General features: G+C 37.8%; 1 protein-coding gene across 2 annotated transcripts in view; it reads left to right on the top strand.

Moving 5' to 3' along the window:
* Positions 1–17,644, top strand: part of LOC125228607 (serine/threonine-protein phosphatase rdgC) — a 158,190-nt gene that overhangs the window by 99,185 nt on the left and 41,361 nt on the right. The window contains exon 6 of one of the 2 annotated variants that reach the window (XM_048133246.1): positions 489–655. In XM_048133246.1, coding sequence (XP_047989203.1) covers positions 489–655 — 167 coding nt within the window. Of the gene's footprint in view, positions 1–459; positions 656–17,644 lie in introns of both variants that reach the window. The other variant, XM_048133245.1, reaches the window with a different exon arrangement.

Raw genomic sequence — 17,644 nt, 5'->3', positions numbered from 1 at the left:
CTTTGTCGGACCGCCTGACATAGTTACAAACTTGTATGACACGTACTGGTTTTACTTTACGACTGGGAACTTACTATTCCTTTTGAATAAGTTAAGTTTTATAAAGCGAAATAGAACGGGTAGCCAAATAAAAATGTTTAGGTAGTACCTACATAATTATATTCAATTACTTTTTCAAGAGTATCAATTTTCAATTTAAATTTTCAAGAGTAGGTACATACATATGTATTTATGTTGTAGGTGCGGTTTAGTACCTACCTAAGGATAAAACGATGGTCTCTATGGCAAGGCAAATCTATGGATTGAATCCCCATGTATGCATGTCCAGAGATTTTATTTGCATGTATTATGTCAGTATTAGAAGCTCATTTATGCACTTATTTTATCCTTCTTTTTACTTTTGTTTTGTTGCAGCTTTTCCTTCTGTATTGTCTGCATTGTTTTCTTTCTATCGTTTTAGAATCGATTTGAACTATACTCGACATTCCAGCACCGTCTACATGCGAAGCACGTGGCACAGATTCTAAAGGAAGCCACTCAAGTACTGAAGAGGCTGCCGAACATCAACGTGGCCACTACTTCGATCTCGAGTCAGATTACAGTCTGTGGCGACCTGCACGGGAAACTCGATGACTTGCTCGTCATTTTTCACAAGGTGAGACCCTTCAAATTAAGGTCGGGGGTGACGTTCGTTTATTTTTCTTTTTTAGAACTTTGTGAACACAAATTCACATCAAAGAGAAATACTGCAAAGAAACTACAGACCTGAGATTTCAAAAGGGTCTTTGGTTTTCCGGTTAAGTTGTGCGTAATAGTAAAATGGACACTTAAATTTTTCTTACGGATTCAGTTGTAGTCTGACACGGTCTAAAATCCGAAAGGCCCGAAGGCCCTTCTGAAAGCTCACGCACTTTATTTTCTTTGATACCATTTATTTCGAGTTAGATTACGTAGCCGTCAGATTACTGACATAATTAAATAAAAATATGATTAAAACGAAATATCCTTAAACCTAGAAGTAAGACGTTACTCCTATTTTAATAATCGAGCGTAAACCTTAAAATACATAAATGCTCAAGAGATGCTCTTTGATGTTTTGATTTATAAAAAAATAAATCAATTACGAACCTGTATTTTAAACATAAGTACATGCTTTATGTTTTAATTGCCTTACAGACACGAACACGACTAACTTTTGTTACTTTGTACTCTGCCTTTGCCAAAAATCGTAAGTTTATTACTAAATAAGTAGACAGTGTGTCGCCTATCTTGTCTAAATATACACATATAACCAAAAGTGACGACGTCCCTTCGAGTTAATTCTGCATCACTGATACTCATCGTGTCGAAATCTCCGGCCTAGCAGAATATTGACGCTGCGTGACGAATTGATGATCGAAAGCACACAGTATAATAAAGAGTACTAACGTACTCATACTCATACTCATACTCATACTCATATTCATATTCATATTCGTATTCGTATTCGTATTCGTATTCGTATTCGTATTCGTATTCGTACTCGTACTCGTACTCGTACTCGTACTCATACTCATACTCATACTCATACTCATACTCATACTCATACTCATACTCATACTCATACTCATACTCATACTCATATCCATATCCATATCCATATCCATATCCATATTCATATACATTCAATCAAAAAAAAATTTTCAAAATCGGTCTAGGTTACTAGTAACGACGGAGATATCGAGGAACAAACATTAAAAAAAATAAAAAACATACAGACGACTTGATAACCCCTTCCTTTGAGATTTGGAAGGCGGTTAAAAAATCGGTTAATTTATAGACACAGGCAGTTATAAATAGTGAGGCAAACTGTAGTGAGGTCACAATCATAGCAGCGTCATACACTCACACATCTATGTGCAATGGAAAAATATATACTTTTAAATATCATTAAATCAACAATAAGATATGTAGTCCATGGGCCAGTGAAGAAGTCGGTATAATTTGGGGGTACTAAGTTTCCTTTTTACAGCAGTTAGGTAGGCCTATAAGGATGTTAAAAAACCATGATTGCCATCTCAAAATGGTAGCTAAACAAAATGGCCGCCAATCCAAGATGGCGGATATTGAGTTTTAAAAAATCGACCACAACTCCAGAAGTATTGGTCCGATTTCATTTTTATTTTTTTTAAACGAAAGCTCTTTTTGTGTACTCAAATATTTGTTATATTCATTGTTTCGATAAATTCAACCATTAGTTAGTAATTAACGAAAAATATAAAAAAAATATCTTTTTTTCTAAGACTTTTTGTCAAAAATCATGTTTCTACAAAATACCTTGCATATTCTAATAAATATTTAAATGCAGAAAAATAGTGCTATTAATTACCTTTAATTTTATGTATAAAAGATACAGACTTAATTTACAAAAACACATTAGAGGCTTAATTTTAATTCTGTCTTCGTTGAAATTCACCGTTGTGCATACAGTACTAAAAGCTTCAGGTCGAAGTTGTAGATTACTAATATGCTGTTTTTAGTATATTTCTGCAATTGTACTTACAATTAAGAAAAGAACTGAACATGTTAGTATCCGAAATCCATTAGCTTTAAGAATATAATAAAATATGTCATAGGTAAAGTACAGTTTTAGATATTTGATTATTTGTATAAAATTTCTTTAGTGATACAGCGCCAACCAACCGAGATAATACAAAATAAATAAACTAGACATAGTTGAGGTCCTATCTCATCACATTAACCTTTTGACCACCATGGGCGGATATGGCCGTCGCTGGAAATGCTTCCTAAGGACGCCAACCATGGCCATCAGTTTTGCCAATTACATTGGGGACCCATGCGGGCCTTCTTAACACCTAATTTTGCTCAAATAATCGCGATCCACGTCTGTCTGGTATCCGGGGCACGACGTATTCTTTTTCACTATTTGGCGTTTAAAAGGTTAAGCCTAACCCTGATCCGTGTTCGAGAAAACTTATATTTAGTTAAAATAATCCTTGCATACAAAAGGTGAAGAACACACCCCAAAAGAAAAATAGTCTTGAGAAATTCACTATAATGCATTAATAAGGCAAATCTATGGAGTATCCGACTACTAAACAACGTGATATAGGTACCTACCGAATAAACCTTAATTTACGCACAGAAATATATTACTTATTACCGTTAATGTAGATTGTAGAGCCAATATCACCAATATCAAGCCTTCAAGACGATCACAGGTAACAGATTAATTTTCTCCTAATTTTTCGAACTTTTATAGCAGGCATTCCACCTTCAATCACGACTTACGTGCCCTGGCCCGGCCCAAGCCCATTTTAGAGTAGCAATACGATCTTTATAATTCTGACCCGTCGCCGCATCAGCATCATCTCGTTTCGCTTCCATCGTAGAAAGACATACTGAACGTGTTGTGCTCTATACCTCTATGCAACTTTTAGCCTCTTCATTTAGTACATTGTTAGTGTCCACGTCTCGCAAGCTTATGTCACGGTGGGAAGTACCCAGTTACACACTGATCAAACATGTTGGTCTCCAGTGACTGGTATCCTTGCCCTTAATACGTCCTTTAGCTTACAAAAGGCATCCAAGTCCTCCGTGTGATCTCCGCCGGCAGCGAGGCCGACCCAAGTCTCTGTATTGTGTTATGGTTCGCCACAACTCGACGTTTTGTGCCTATTTTGCGTGATGTGGGGGATTTAGCTAATCCTGCCAGCTTATCTCCTCGAGAAATCCTATTAGACCTTTAATGTTGAGTAGGAGAACTTTGGAGAGGTCTCTCGGGGATCCGAGATGTTTCTTCCTGTATGGAGCCACTCTGCTCACTCCATCACCAGGTGAGAGGCACCCTCGTCACAGGGGAATGTTCATAGCATCTGTTATGAAAATATGTTTGTTACTTAACAAACACATGGTAACCAATGTCAGAACAGATCGTAGACTACTTAGTCTACGATCTGTTCTGACATTGGTTACCATTCTCAGGCGGACTTTCCCTAGTTGAAGGAGCGTCTTTGTGAGTTTTCCATTGATGCTAGGCTTGGCTTGTTTGACTGCAGCATTTGATCTGGTTTTGCCAGTGTGCTGTGTGTAGTTTCATATTGAGCATACCTTGCTGAAGGACATCGGGAGAATCGGCAGTCGACCCCAGCTGCCTGGCCAGCTCGTAGGCCGCATCATCACCTCGACATCCACTGTGTCCTTTGGTCCATTGAAGGATGATTTTGTTATTATGACTTACCTCCGTTAGTCGTTTATGGCATTCCTTAACCCAACCTTTATTTGTTGTTCCGGATAACGTATCTTCTGTTACTTGTTATAAAGGCTGAAATATGGAGCTTTGGATAAGTCTGTCCTTGCCGTAACTTTCAATTTGTACATACCTCTATATGTTTAACTACTTTAACCCAACACTCACCGACGGCATACAGTTCCTCCAGCACCTGACGGGGAACATGTGCTTCTTTGAAGATGACGATGTTATCCGCATATCGAAGATGAGGCATACATTTATACATCTATCATCCCTATTGAGGCTTTTATAAATGCCTACCTGTTTAAAAAGTTGGCCAGATTGCATAACCCCGGAGTTACTCTCTACTAATTGAGATTCGTCGATACGGGTGCTAACTTTTCTTCTGATTCAATAGCAGGTTGCATAGAAACATTCACATTTTGGTACACCTTTTATGAAAATTCAACTCACGTGAGTAGGTAATTAAAACGTCTGTTATTAACGTCTTCTAACGTTTTTCGTTCGGTAATGACGAACAATACATGTTAATAATATTTGGCTCTACTTTAAGCGGTGATATTTGTCTCAAAGTTTGTCCATCCGGTATTTAACGGCTTCGTTGTTTAGTAATCGGTAAAATATAGGTAAGAAATATCTATTAATTCTGTACTAAAGAACATTTCTAAAGTTTGCCCGAATTCTGGAGGTGCTCTTCACTAACCCGCTCGTGCGTAGGTTTTTTTTTTTCTAATCTGAGAGTCCTTGAATGCGGAACGATTTTCAATCCGGAATACGATCTAACCCTTATACGCAAGATGATGACGGAGTATTCCGTCTCCCAGGCACAATCGCAACAGAAATGCATTGCGAATTCGCGAATATATGAGCGTAATTAGGCATTACGGAGTCCCAATTTTATTTCATTTGGCGTCCGTATCGTTGGCGTCCTTGGCAAGAATTTCCGGTGACCACCGTGGCCGTCCGTGGCGGTCAAAAGGTTAATGGTTCTACAGTCTCGACACATGTTAGTCATATACCTAGTACACTTAAATACTTAATTTTCATCATTGAGGTGTGTTGCACATATGGTATCTAAACAAATTTTATCCTAGTACTATCGAATATCTACAAACTCATGGATACTATCATGTTCTATTAACATAAACTATTATTCTAATTGTACAATTGCTAAAATAAACTAAAAACAGCATATTTGTACTCTACAACATCTTTTAGTACTGTATGCACCCCAACTGCACACATCTTTTAGTACTGTATGCACTCCAACCTGAAGCTTTTAGTACTGTATGCACAACGGTGAATTTCAACGAAGGCAGCTTTAAATTTAAGCCTCTATGTGTTTTTGTAAATTAAATATGTATCTTTTATACATCAAATTAAAGGTGATTAATGGCACTATTTTTCTGCATTTAAATATTTATTAGAATATGCAAGGTATTTTGTAGAAACATGATTTTTGACAGAAAGTTTTAGAAAAAAAGATATTTTTTTTATATTTTTCGTTAATTACTAACTAATGGTTGAATTTAGCGAAACAATGAATATGACAAGTATTTAAGTACAGAAAAAGAGCTTTCGTTTAAAAGAAATAAAAATGAAATCGGACCAATACTTCTGGAGTTATGGTCGATTTTTTAAAACTCAATATCCGCCATCTTGGATTGGCGGCCATTTTGTTTAGCTACTATTTTGAGATGGCAATCATGGTTTTTTAACATCCTTATAGGCCTACCTAACTGCTGTAAAAAGGAAACTTAGTACCCCCAAATTATACCGTTTGGCAAAATTAGACCAGCTGGCCCATGGACTAATGCTATCAAGTACAATCGTAACCTTTGAAATATTAGCACATACTATCATGATAACTCCCACAGTAGTTGATAATTAGGTAAATACCCTAGTATATAAACCCTATGTGTCTTCGAATAAATGAAGTAAATGAACAGTAATTCCCTGAGTCTTGACTTGTCATTACCTCCAGTAACACCCTACATTTCAAAACTTTGCACTTATACCTGCATTCCAAATACGAAGGTCCGTATCCGTACCCTATAACAAAGGGCTTACATACCTAATGTATGCCTTGGCCCTTGTGTTATCTAAGTAATAACTTTATAGAAATGTAACGTTTAAAATGACTCTTGCGCAATCTGCAGTATCAAAATAACTGTAAACTTAAATAGGTTGGTCTGACTCGAATACTGTGTATCAACCAAATTGGATCACAGTAACCGGTAAAGCTAAGAACGGATAAGCAGTTGGTATTAGCCAAAAGTAATTCCGGATCCCGGAGGAAGTCGTTCGAACCAATACTATCACAGCCGACCTAGCCGAAGCGACAATCGTTGGTACTACGCAGCAATCGAAACGCAGCCTGGCTCTGTCGCGACACTACAGAAGAGCGATAGCGAGCTAGCTACGAAACGCTTACTATGCGTAAGTGATTTTGTTGTTGACTTGTTGGCTAGGTACCATGGACGTCGTCGTAAAGATTGCGCCAACTGGGAACTCGTCTGTTTGGATGTTATAGTCATTGCGTTCCCTACGCGACGAGGAACAGGGAATACTCCTACTCCTTTATATTGCCAATGCGTGAGATGCAGATGGTAAAAAATGATTGCTGTGATTGACATGACAAATGCGTATATGGGATCCAACAACCAACGCAATAAGCAACACACAATATTGATCTATGTTTAACAAAAGTGGAAAAAAATGTTCTTAGTTGGGACTTGAACCCACAATAATTAGTCTGCCATCTGAGCTACCGAGCCGAGACCATCACTAAACAAATATTTCTACCAGAATAGGAAGTCGGGGTTTTCTTTTTCAAAATTTTGTTCAAGATTGTTATTTAAAGATGTTTTATGATCACAATTAGGTATTTAGGGAGGCCATGATTACAGAGGATGAAATCTGTCTTCACAAATAAAGTAATAGTAAAATGTGGTTGTTTCACTTGATTACTACGGTTACCGATCTATGAACATTTCCTAAATATGCAGTAATACTGCTCACGTCTCGAGAGACGTGATTGATGATTATCGTACGTACATATATATTACGGATATTTTGCACCGTGCGGGCTTCAAAGATAATGAAAGCGCGACGCCTAGTAACTCAAGCTTACAGTAAACAACCGATAAAGGTCAACCGTATCAACCTATCAACTTATTCACCCCTCGACAGATAAGTGAAAAGTCAACTTTCATTAACGTTTAGAGAAGGAAATAATAACAGGAAAAACAATGTCTGGCGAACAAACGAGGTCGTCCGGCGTAACAGGCGGTCTATCAATCAACCGGCGGCCGCACAAATTAGATGACGTGTGCGCCGCTCCCTACGATTGTCGATTGTTTGCTTTAGCACGTTCGCTGGCCTCTGGCATTCTTGACGTCAAAACTACCCTTAAGAGGATAGCGGACGATTCGGGTTTCTATACAAAGGTAGGCGTGACAATATTTTTCTGTTCGACGGAGCCGGGATGCGGTAACTTCGTTTAGCACAGCGGTCTGAAATTTGATGATTTCCGGCCGAAGGAGAAAAAAATATTTTCCATAATGTCAATATCCTGGAAGGAACTGTGTACTTATGTCGCAGACATCACGCTCCTGGATAGAAGATAATCTAATGAACGTTCACGTACACATGCTGTGAAAAACCTTTTTACCAACAACGATAAAAAAATTGCTTCAGCTACGTTTTAAATACATCAGTTTTATATATAATTTGCAATATCCTGGAAAGAAAAACAAACAGTTCCGGGCTTTCGTCTCATCCCCTTTCGTCTTAATGAGCAACGGAAAACACCGTGAAGGAAACCTTACAAGGACACCCGAGTACGAAACTGCTTATGTCGAGCGTCATTTACAGGCCAACTCAGACGTACACTGACATCAGAACGATATCTGAAAGATGTCATTTAATCATGCGTCTCGCTTACGTAAATACAGCAGCATGTAAGCAGTGATATATGTGATTGTACTTTATAATTTATGACCTTTTATATTGAGAGCCCTGTCAAATGAGCACTGGAAAACATCGCGAAGGCTGATGTACAAGTACTGATGTGCCGACGGAAACTTTCCAAAATTCTGAAATTTTCACATAGGAAAACTTCGGAAACTGTCCATACTTTGTATGGACAATTGTATGGATGGAATCTTTCCATTTCATAAATTTAAATTCCCTTTATTTTTCGTGAAAGCTTCGTGAATTTTTCAAGAAATTTAAGATTTTTTTGGAAAGTTTCCGCAACTTGCACATCACTACTTACAAAGTACACCCGAGTACGAAACTATGTCGAGTGTCACTTACAAGTCAACGGTCAACTCAAACGTATATCTGAAAGTTGTCATTTGTCATGCGTCCCGCTCGCATCAATACGGTTACGCGCAAGTACGATATGTGAATGATATACTTATGACCCTTTTATCTTAATGAGCAACGAAACACACCGCCGACGATACCTTACAAAAACACCCGTGTTCGAAACTAGGTAGTTACTCGTACGTCGAACGTCATTTACAGGCCAACTATACACTCACATAAGGACGATATATCTGAAATTGCCATTTATCGTCTCGTTCTCACCAATACAGCTATGATAAATGATAAGTTGTGAAAGCACGATATTTGAATGGCATCCTTTAGATCTTCTTATATTATTAGTGTAAGTTAGAATTGTCTTGTTAATGTCGTGACGCGCCTGGAAGTAAGCAGGTAATGTAATGAACGCTGTGTTGACAGGCCGTGACGTATTATAGTTTAAATATGGCTTTTGACTGTTTAATGAAGAAACGCGTAGAGCTGTAATGTCTTTAAGAATGTGTCTTTCATGTGTGTGTTTTTCTGTAAGTTAATGTCGTAGGTATTTAATTTACTCTCAAACTCCTATAAACGTTTCAGTGTTAAACTGCAAGTTTATATTTAAATAAAATAAATGATAGAAATAACTAAGTTGTATCAGTCCGTCACATTAAAAGTTAAAACTGCTCATATGGATATAAAAAAAACCGGCCAAGAGCGTGTCGGGCCACGCTCAGTGTAGGGTTCCGTAGTTTTCCGTATTTTTCTCAAAAACTACTGAACCTATCAAGTTCATAACAATTTTCCTAGAAAGTCTTTATAAAGTTCTACTTTCGTGATTTTTTCCATATTTTTTAAACATATGGTTCAAAAGTTAGAGGGGGGGGGACGCACTTTTTTTTCCTTTAGGAGCGATTATTTCCGAAAATATTAATATTATCAAAAAACGATCTTAGCAAACCCTTATTCATTTTTAAATACCTATCCAACAATATATCACACGTTGGGATTGGAATAAAAAAAAATATCAGCCCCCACTTTTCATGTAGGGGGGGTACCCTAATAAAACATTTTTTTCCATTTTTTTATTTTTGCACTTTGTTGGCGTGATTGATATACACATTGGTACCAAATTTCAGCTTTCTAGTGCTAACGGTTACTGAGATTATCCGCGGACGGACGGACGGACGGACGGACGGACGGACGGACGGACGGACAGACAGACATGGCGAAACTATAAGGGTTCCTAGTTGACTACGGAACCCTAAAAAGGATGTGATCTGTTTTCTGTAGGTAAATACATTAACTGACAGCACGGGTCGAAAGCGATAAATTACGAATAACATGATTTAAGTAACTGGCTTTAAATATGCGTACAAAGCGTGAGAATTTGAAATGTTATACCTATTTCCAGCAACACGTAGCGCGTAGGTGCAAGCGTTCACTCGCCGTCACACAAAATCACGCCAGCCCATTCGACTGAAAATGTGTAGAGCCACGCATTAGAACAGAAACCCTAGCTTTGCAGCCGCTTTTACTTTTTTCTACATGCTGTTTTTCCCCTGTAATCTCCCCACTACCCAAACCTACGCTCGTAGCGAATAATAAATAGCACGCGCTGGCACTGAATGTGTTATTCAAGTTATTCGGTCCCCGAGCCACTCATTTGCTCTTGATAACTGTAGCTACCGCTGTCACCTTTATTTTATGTGTAGTAGTGTGTGTTTGTATTTGTTTTAATACTTACTTTTAAAAGAAAAGGGTAGGTTTAATACGAACCGTATAAAGAAAATAATAAACAAAGAATACCCAGTCACGTAGATAATGTAAGATTAAACAACGTATAACGAAAGCAAACGCCTACATAGCCTTTATATTGCTTTCTTTCTTTAGATGTTCCAGAGAAGTGAATGGGTCTAAATAGTTCGAAAAAAATGTTTATGCAACATTCTAACAATTTCAATATACTTATAAAGGTGTTACTTTATCGCACTAGTGCGAGAAGGTGTACTTTACGTGCCTATATCGAAACTTCAAATGGCCTTATGTAGCTACAGATAAACGTCGTACAATACACGTGCGAAGAGGAAATTCGTACCTCGTGTTGATTTAAAACACTCCTTTTCCCCGCTACTCGTTTCGAACTTCCTCTTCTCCGTTCGGACGTACCTTACCTACCGTAATAAAATTACTACAAAAGACGAAGCGAAGTCAAGTCCAGGACATTATGTTATTAAATTTACATTACAAATATACGGCTAGTATAATAGGTGATTAGCTGTTTGTCTTTTTTTAGATATCCGAGAGCAAGCGAAACATCGCAGAATTTAAACACAAACTTAGCGAGTAAGTTAAACCTTGGCGTTCCGAGGATTTCAAGGCAAGGCGAAATGCTTGTCATATTTTTAGAGAATATTACCTGCACATTAAGTATTTCATCCCTCAGCTACCGAAAACAAATATTCTTCTAATATAGTACAAAGTAACATATTTACTCACGAAAAAAATGGAAAATTCAGGCAGCTAAACATGAAAGCGTAATTAACATGCTTATGATGTACGATCGAGTCAATTTATTACCCCGGAAATTCGCGGCAGGCACAGACCTGCACGGGTGGCATGGTCGCGCGATAGACGATAAAATATCAGGCCGTCTCTATCGCACTATTAGTAACTGCGATAGGGACGGCCAGATGTTTTATCATTTATCGCGCGACCATACTTGCCTAGGCAGGCAAGCGATTGTGACGTTGGTTAGGTATCCAGGCGGATACCTAACCAACGTCACAATCGCTTACCCTTCGTAAGCGTTTCGTAGCGTAACTACCTCTCCCTATCGCTCTCCTGTAGTGGTGCGAAAGAGCTAAACTGAGATTCGATCGCATCGTAACGTCAACAATTGTCACTTCGGCTAGGCCTGCTGAGGGCCTACCGCGGACCGCTTTCGATCTAATGCCACTCTGTTGCAGTTGTAAGCTTGTAAGTTGTACGTTAGTCTGACACGAAGACAACACTTCAAACGTGGTTCGCAGTAGGCCCACAGAAAAACGATGCCTCGGAGCATACCTGTTCTGAGCGCTCACATTTCAGAATTTCAGTGAGCCGACATTTTTCAGGCATAATTGGGAACACTTTGCGCTACATAATATCATTCGCGTCACATACCTACGACTGAGATTAATGATTGTGTAAGTTTAGTTTATGCACTTCCAGTAAATTACCTACAGATAAAGTTGAATTGAAACTCTTATTTACGCAACCGAACCGCCACAAAGAACTTAAAATAGAGTAACACCAACTAAAATACATACACAATTTTATACTGGGTTGAATAACTGCCTCATTTATGCAATATACTTGTACTTTTAGGAGTCTAGCACTTGCTAGACTCCTAAAAGCTATTGATTAATTTTGTACCTACCCCTGAGTTCTAAGGCGGTTAATGTATTTGGGACCTTAGTTTAGTCTATTACTGTAGGACGCTACGACCCTCTTACCTGAGTGTAGCGAAGTGAAAGGTTTGTAACCGACCCTCTACCATGAGTTATTGACGTTTTAGATTAAAAAATAAATTAATAAGCGAGTACGACTCGACGTCGTCGTAAACGAGTCATAAGGCGTTTTTAAATGGATTATGCGTTGTGGGTCAATCCGTGGCAAGAGTAACATAAGTCACGATTTTATGTTCTATTTATTCACAATGCAAGTTCAAGTGATAATCTATATCTAAATAAGTGTTATTTTCCCGATACATGCGTAGATCCTTTCATTTGTAGCTGTAGTTCAAATAAACATTCAATGAAGTCGTGACTTAAAACGTTACTTTTACGAGGATTCACCCTTGTGCTAAGAAAGATAGCGCTCCATGGCAATCACACCACAACCGCACCTAATCGGTAATCGCACCAATACGATAGAGAGAGATAACAACGATACGCTACGCAGCGTGAGGGATTGGCAACTTGTCTTCACACCCTGAAAATGAAGTAAGTGCCTATGTGCACAAACGTACCTATTGTGATATGATATAAGTTGTAAAAGCGACGAAAGAGCGTGTAGACGATTTTACAAGATAATAGGCGAGACGACTAAAAAAAACTAATTAGTCCGTCAGTTAGATTATCAAAGAATTTTAGACACGTATTTTTTCTTTTTTCTCGTAAACGAAAAATGACGACGGTACAGTGCGTTGAAGTTTTGCGTGACGTCACGCCTAGGTACAATTTTTACTTAGAAGTGACGTCACAAGCCCCCACTCCAGAACGTTGATGCTCTATATCTTTGTATTTTTTAGTTAATTAGAAAAAGCGAAAAATATGTGTTGAGTATTTTTGGATGATCTAACTGACGGACTAAACAGAATGCCATTTTTTTATGTAGTCGTCATCCCTATTATTTTGGGTAGGTACTTAGCGAAAGTCACACGCTTCGTAAGCAGGTAGGGCATAGCGAATGATATTCCGCTTTGTGTGGTAGGGCATAGCACAGCGGATATCGTCTCGCTCGAATCTAGAGCAGAGCTCAACTGGGGTAGTACTTCCGTCTTACAGAAGACCGCAGCCAAATAGCACTAGACCCTACTCATAGTGTTGTGTTCCTGCCGGTGAGTAAGGCTGCCAGAGCTCAACGAGGGTGCGGTGTGCTGATGACGGGAGGACTTACGGAACTAACTTGTTCCGTCTATTGTCCTTTGAGTCGTCGGCAACCCGAACCCTCCTTAGAACTTGTGCACTCCTTTTTGCTGCGTACTTAACACAGCAAAAGGGAATGTACAAGTTTCTAATAGGGTAGCAACGCGCATGTGACACTGTTTGAGTTGCAGGCGTCCATAGGTTACGGTGAAGCGGTCACCGTAACCTATGGACGCCTACATCAGGCGGGCCGTATGCTTGTTTGCCACCGACGTAGTATAAAAAAAAAGCATTAAGTAGCTAGTTTGCATATCGCTTTTCTGTAATAGCGCGACAGAGCCAGACTACATTTCAACATACCTCGGACACAGCCGATCAAATATATGAAAGAGGCGCGTTCCTAGCACACAGTCTAAGCTCGTGTAGGTAAACGCGTACTATGCTTGTATGAGTGAAATGACTGTTCGCGTTTTTGACAGCCGGTAACTGGTGGTTGTTACAGCGGGGAGCGGGAGCACAGTAGGGATGTTACGGAGCTTCGGCTTCGGTTCCGATATACCGAAACTTTCGGTTGATTTCACACCTTCGGCTTCGGCTTCGGTTCCGATTGATTTCAAGCGAAAGTCATACCGAAACCGAAACTTAATGGCCGCAGTACGCGGCGCGTGCCTGGCTATGAAAACAGGTTTGGACTTGTATGTATGTATTACATACCTGTGCTATAACATTTCAATCGTACAATAAGGTGTTCATTTTTATTTCCCATGCCTGTTTCATAATGTCGAGACTATACCTACACACCTAGGTAGGTACTGATTTGTATGAAGGTACTTTTTTAATTAACAATTAAAAATACGAAATAATAATACCACTGTTTTATTTTATTACTTGACGCAGGCGAAGGGAGAAAAATTAGGTACTAATTTCTCTCCCTCCGCGGCTTAAACATACATCTCCGGTTCCGGTTTCGGCTTCGGTTTCGGTTTCGGTTCCGATTTCGGTTCCGTTAATGCAAATTTATAATCTCCGGTTCCGGCTTCGGCTCCGATAAAACCACCTCCGTAACCCGAACCAATAAAGCAATAAAGAGCAATAAAGCAATAAAGAGTACGTTGAGTATGAGTATGAGTATGAGTATGAGTATGAGTATGAGTATGAGTATGAGTATGAGTATGAATATGAGTATGAGTATGAATATGAATATGAATATGAATATGAATATGAATATGAATATGAATATGAATATGAATATGAATATGAATATGAATATGAATATGAATATGAATATGAATATGAATATGAATATGAATATGAATATGAATATGAATATGAATATGAAGAAAGAAGATTTGTCCCATTTTTCTCAGAACCCAGTTCTGATGATGGGATCCTGGAGAAATCGAGGGAACTCCTCAAATCTGATAAGGCTGTTCCTTTAAAAACAAAAATCACCATATGTATGCATTTACGTACGGAACAGTGACATTTGGTGCAGTGGAACTCCTGATGATGGTCAGAATGGAACTCCTCATCTGAACGGCACACTTATAGTGGCTTTGGTATTTTTATAAGAACAGCATGCACTTACGTCCAGAACAGTGATATTTGGTGCAGTGGAATTGCTGATGATGGTCAGAACGGAACTCCTCAAATCTGAACTGCACACTTATAGTGACTTTGGTATTTTTATAAGAACAGCATGCACTTACGTCCAGAACAGTGACATTTGGTGCAGTGGAACTGCTGATGAAGAGTGAGCCGCCCCTGGTTAAAGTTCCGTTCTGATAATCATTCTCATCTGTAAGTACTACAGAATCATCCAGATTTCAAAATTAGTTCAGAAATGACGGAGATATCGAATAACAAACATTAAAAAATATACAGACGAATTGATAACATAATCCAACATTTGAAAGTATTTATCACCAGAACCCCAAAGGAAGGCGGTTTTTTTTTTCTTAAAAATTATTATTTGAGCAGTTATTAGCTGGCTTTTGCTTCTACATACATTTGACTTGTGACTTACTGTATAACTTCCAAAAATATGAGTCCCCAGTCGGCGCAATCTTTACGACGTCATCCAGTGCTAGTATCGCTTCGAACGAATTCCTTTGGGATTACTTTTGCCCCAATACCAACTTGTTATCCATCTTATAGCCTTATCGGTTACTGTGATCCAATTTGCTTGATACACAGTATTAGAGCCAGACCAAGCTATTTAAGTTGACAACTCTTTTGATGCTACAGATTGAGCAAGGGTTATTTTAAACGACAAACAAACACAAAAACGACAAACGTGTAAAATGTTGACGGTAAATTAGTAGGTAAGTGCGGAGTTTGTCTCTATAAATTACCCGATTGGTTATTTGAGCAATTTTTACGACAACGTCATATAGTGAGGATCGCTCCGCACAAATTCATTTGGGATTACTTTTTGCCCAATACTAATTTGTTATCCGTCCTATGCCGCCTTATCGGTTACTCTGATCAAATTTGGTTCATGATCTTGAACAGTACTGCAAATAAACCGATTTTGTATTTCAGCAGTTATTAGTTTAATTTTGCATTTAACATTTTTGTTATTTAGGGTAACTGATTTTACTCTTTTTGAAATTATTTCAAGTAAACAGTTAAAACAATTAAATTATACACTGTGCCAGAAACCATTTGTAGGGTGTATTGGGGTAATTTCGAAACACAGAAATGCTCGGGTAATTTCGAAAGGAGAATTTTGATACGAGTATGATGGAAATAATGTGACTTTCGAAATTACCTCAATACACCCTATACTTATCTATAGTGTTTACCTAATAAATAAAATAACATAGGTTATCAATTGACATCATTTATTTGAATTATTTGAAGTAAGGTCATGTGGGATAACAGCAAATAAACTATTTTGCCCGGGGCAAGATAAGTATCTATGAGGATTCCCTTTTTAGGGTTCCGTAGTCAACTAGGAACCCTTATAGTTTCGCCATGTCTGTCTGTCTGTCTGTCTGTCTGTCTGTCTGTCTGTCTGTCTGTCTGTCTGTCTGTCTGTCTGTCTGTCTGTCTGTCTGTCTGTCCGTCCGTCCGTCCGTCCGTCCGTCCGCGGATAATCTCAGTGACCGTTAGCACTAGAAAGCTGAAATTTGCTACCAATATGTATATCAATCAAGCCGACAAAGTGTTAAAATAAAAAGTGAAAAAAAAAATGTTTTGTTAGGGTACTCCCCCTACATGTAAAGTGGGGACTGATTTTTTTTCATTCCAAACCCAACGTGTGATATATTGTTGGATAGGTATTTAAAAATGAATAAGGGTTTACTCAAATCGTTTTTTGATAATATTAATATTTTCGGAAATAATCGCTCCTAAAGGAAAAAAAAGTATGTCCCCCCCCCTCCAACTTTTGAACCATATGTTTAAAAAATATGAAAAAAATCACAAAAGTAGAACTTTATAAAGACTTTCTAGGAAAATTGTTTTCAACTTGATAGGTTTAGTAATTTTTGAGAAAAATACGGAAAATTACGGAGACCTACACTGAGCGTGGCCCGACACGCTCTTGGCCGGCTTTTTTTCTTGATTGTGTTATCCCATTAAACTGTAACAATAAAATCAAATGGGAATATTTTTCGAAATAACAGTATCCACGTTGAAAGTACTAAAACATTCCAGAAATTAAATATTTATTATTTTATTTATTTTATTATTCACAAAAAATAAACTTATAATTAACAGTTTACAGGAATCCTCGCCAAACTGTAACGTTTGATGGCGAGAGGCGCTCATTGTTTTAGACATTAGTTACTTAAATACAGTTTTTATATAAAACAGAAACGTAACTTAATACTCTAAGATTAATATTTAACGTTTGTAACTTAATACTAATTTAAACCCTTTTTTGTTTTTTTTTTTTTACTTTTAACTATCGAAATTATTACAACTCCTGGTTGTCCTCTGATAGATAGGACTTAAGTTTAGTTTTTAACATAGTTTTTGACATTTTTGGAGTATGTCTTAAAAAATTAATTTTATTATAAATTCTTGGCACTATACATATATAGTGCCAAGAATTTATAATAAAATTAATTTTTTAAGACATACTCCAAAAATGTCAAAAACTATGTTAAAAACTAAAGTAAAAAAACACATCACACAAGGACATTCTTTCACCGTAGTAGTTTTTAGCACTTTTTTGTACTAATCGCTTCTCTCTTACACTTCTGGTATTATACATATTTTTAACAGTTAATTTATACATATCTTTTTTTTTTTTTATATCTTTTATCGTATATCTGTTAAGGTGCACTAGGGTATTTCCGAATGATTTTTGCACTAGTTGATAAGGTGTATGTGTTTCCATGAACCAGTCAGTATAGCAAAGTTTTTAGACGGAAATAGTGAATAACACACTTACTAGATGGAATAGCCTAACAATGGATTACAGAATTTTTCATAAATA

The sequence above is a fragment of the Leguminivora glycinivorella genome, chromosome 8 (genome assembly GCF_023078275.1).
Source record: "Leguminivora glycinivorella isolate SPB_JAAS2020 chromosome 8, LegGlyc_1.1, whole genome shotgun sequence".
Taxonomy (NCBI): Eukaryota; Metazoa; Arthropoda; class Insecta; order Lepidoptera; family Tortricidae; genus Leguminivora; species Leguminivora glycinivorella.
Note: the sequence above shows the minus strand (reverse complement) of the source record. Positions and strands in the feature narration are given on the sequence as shown.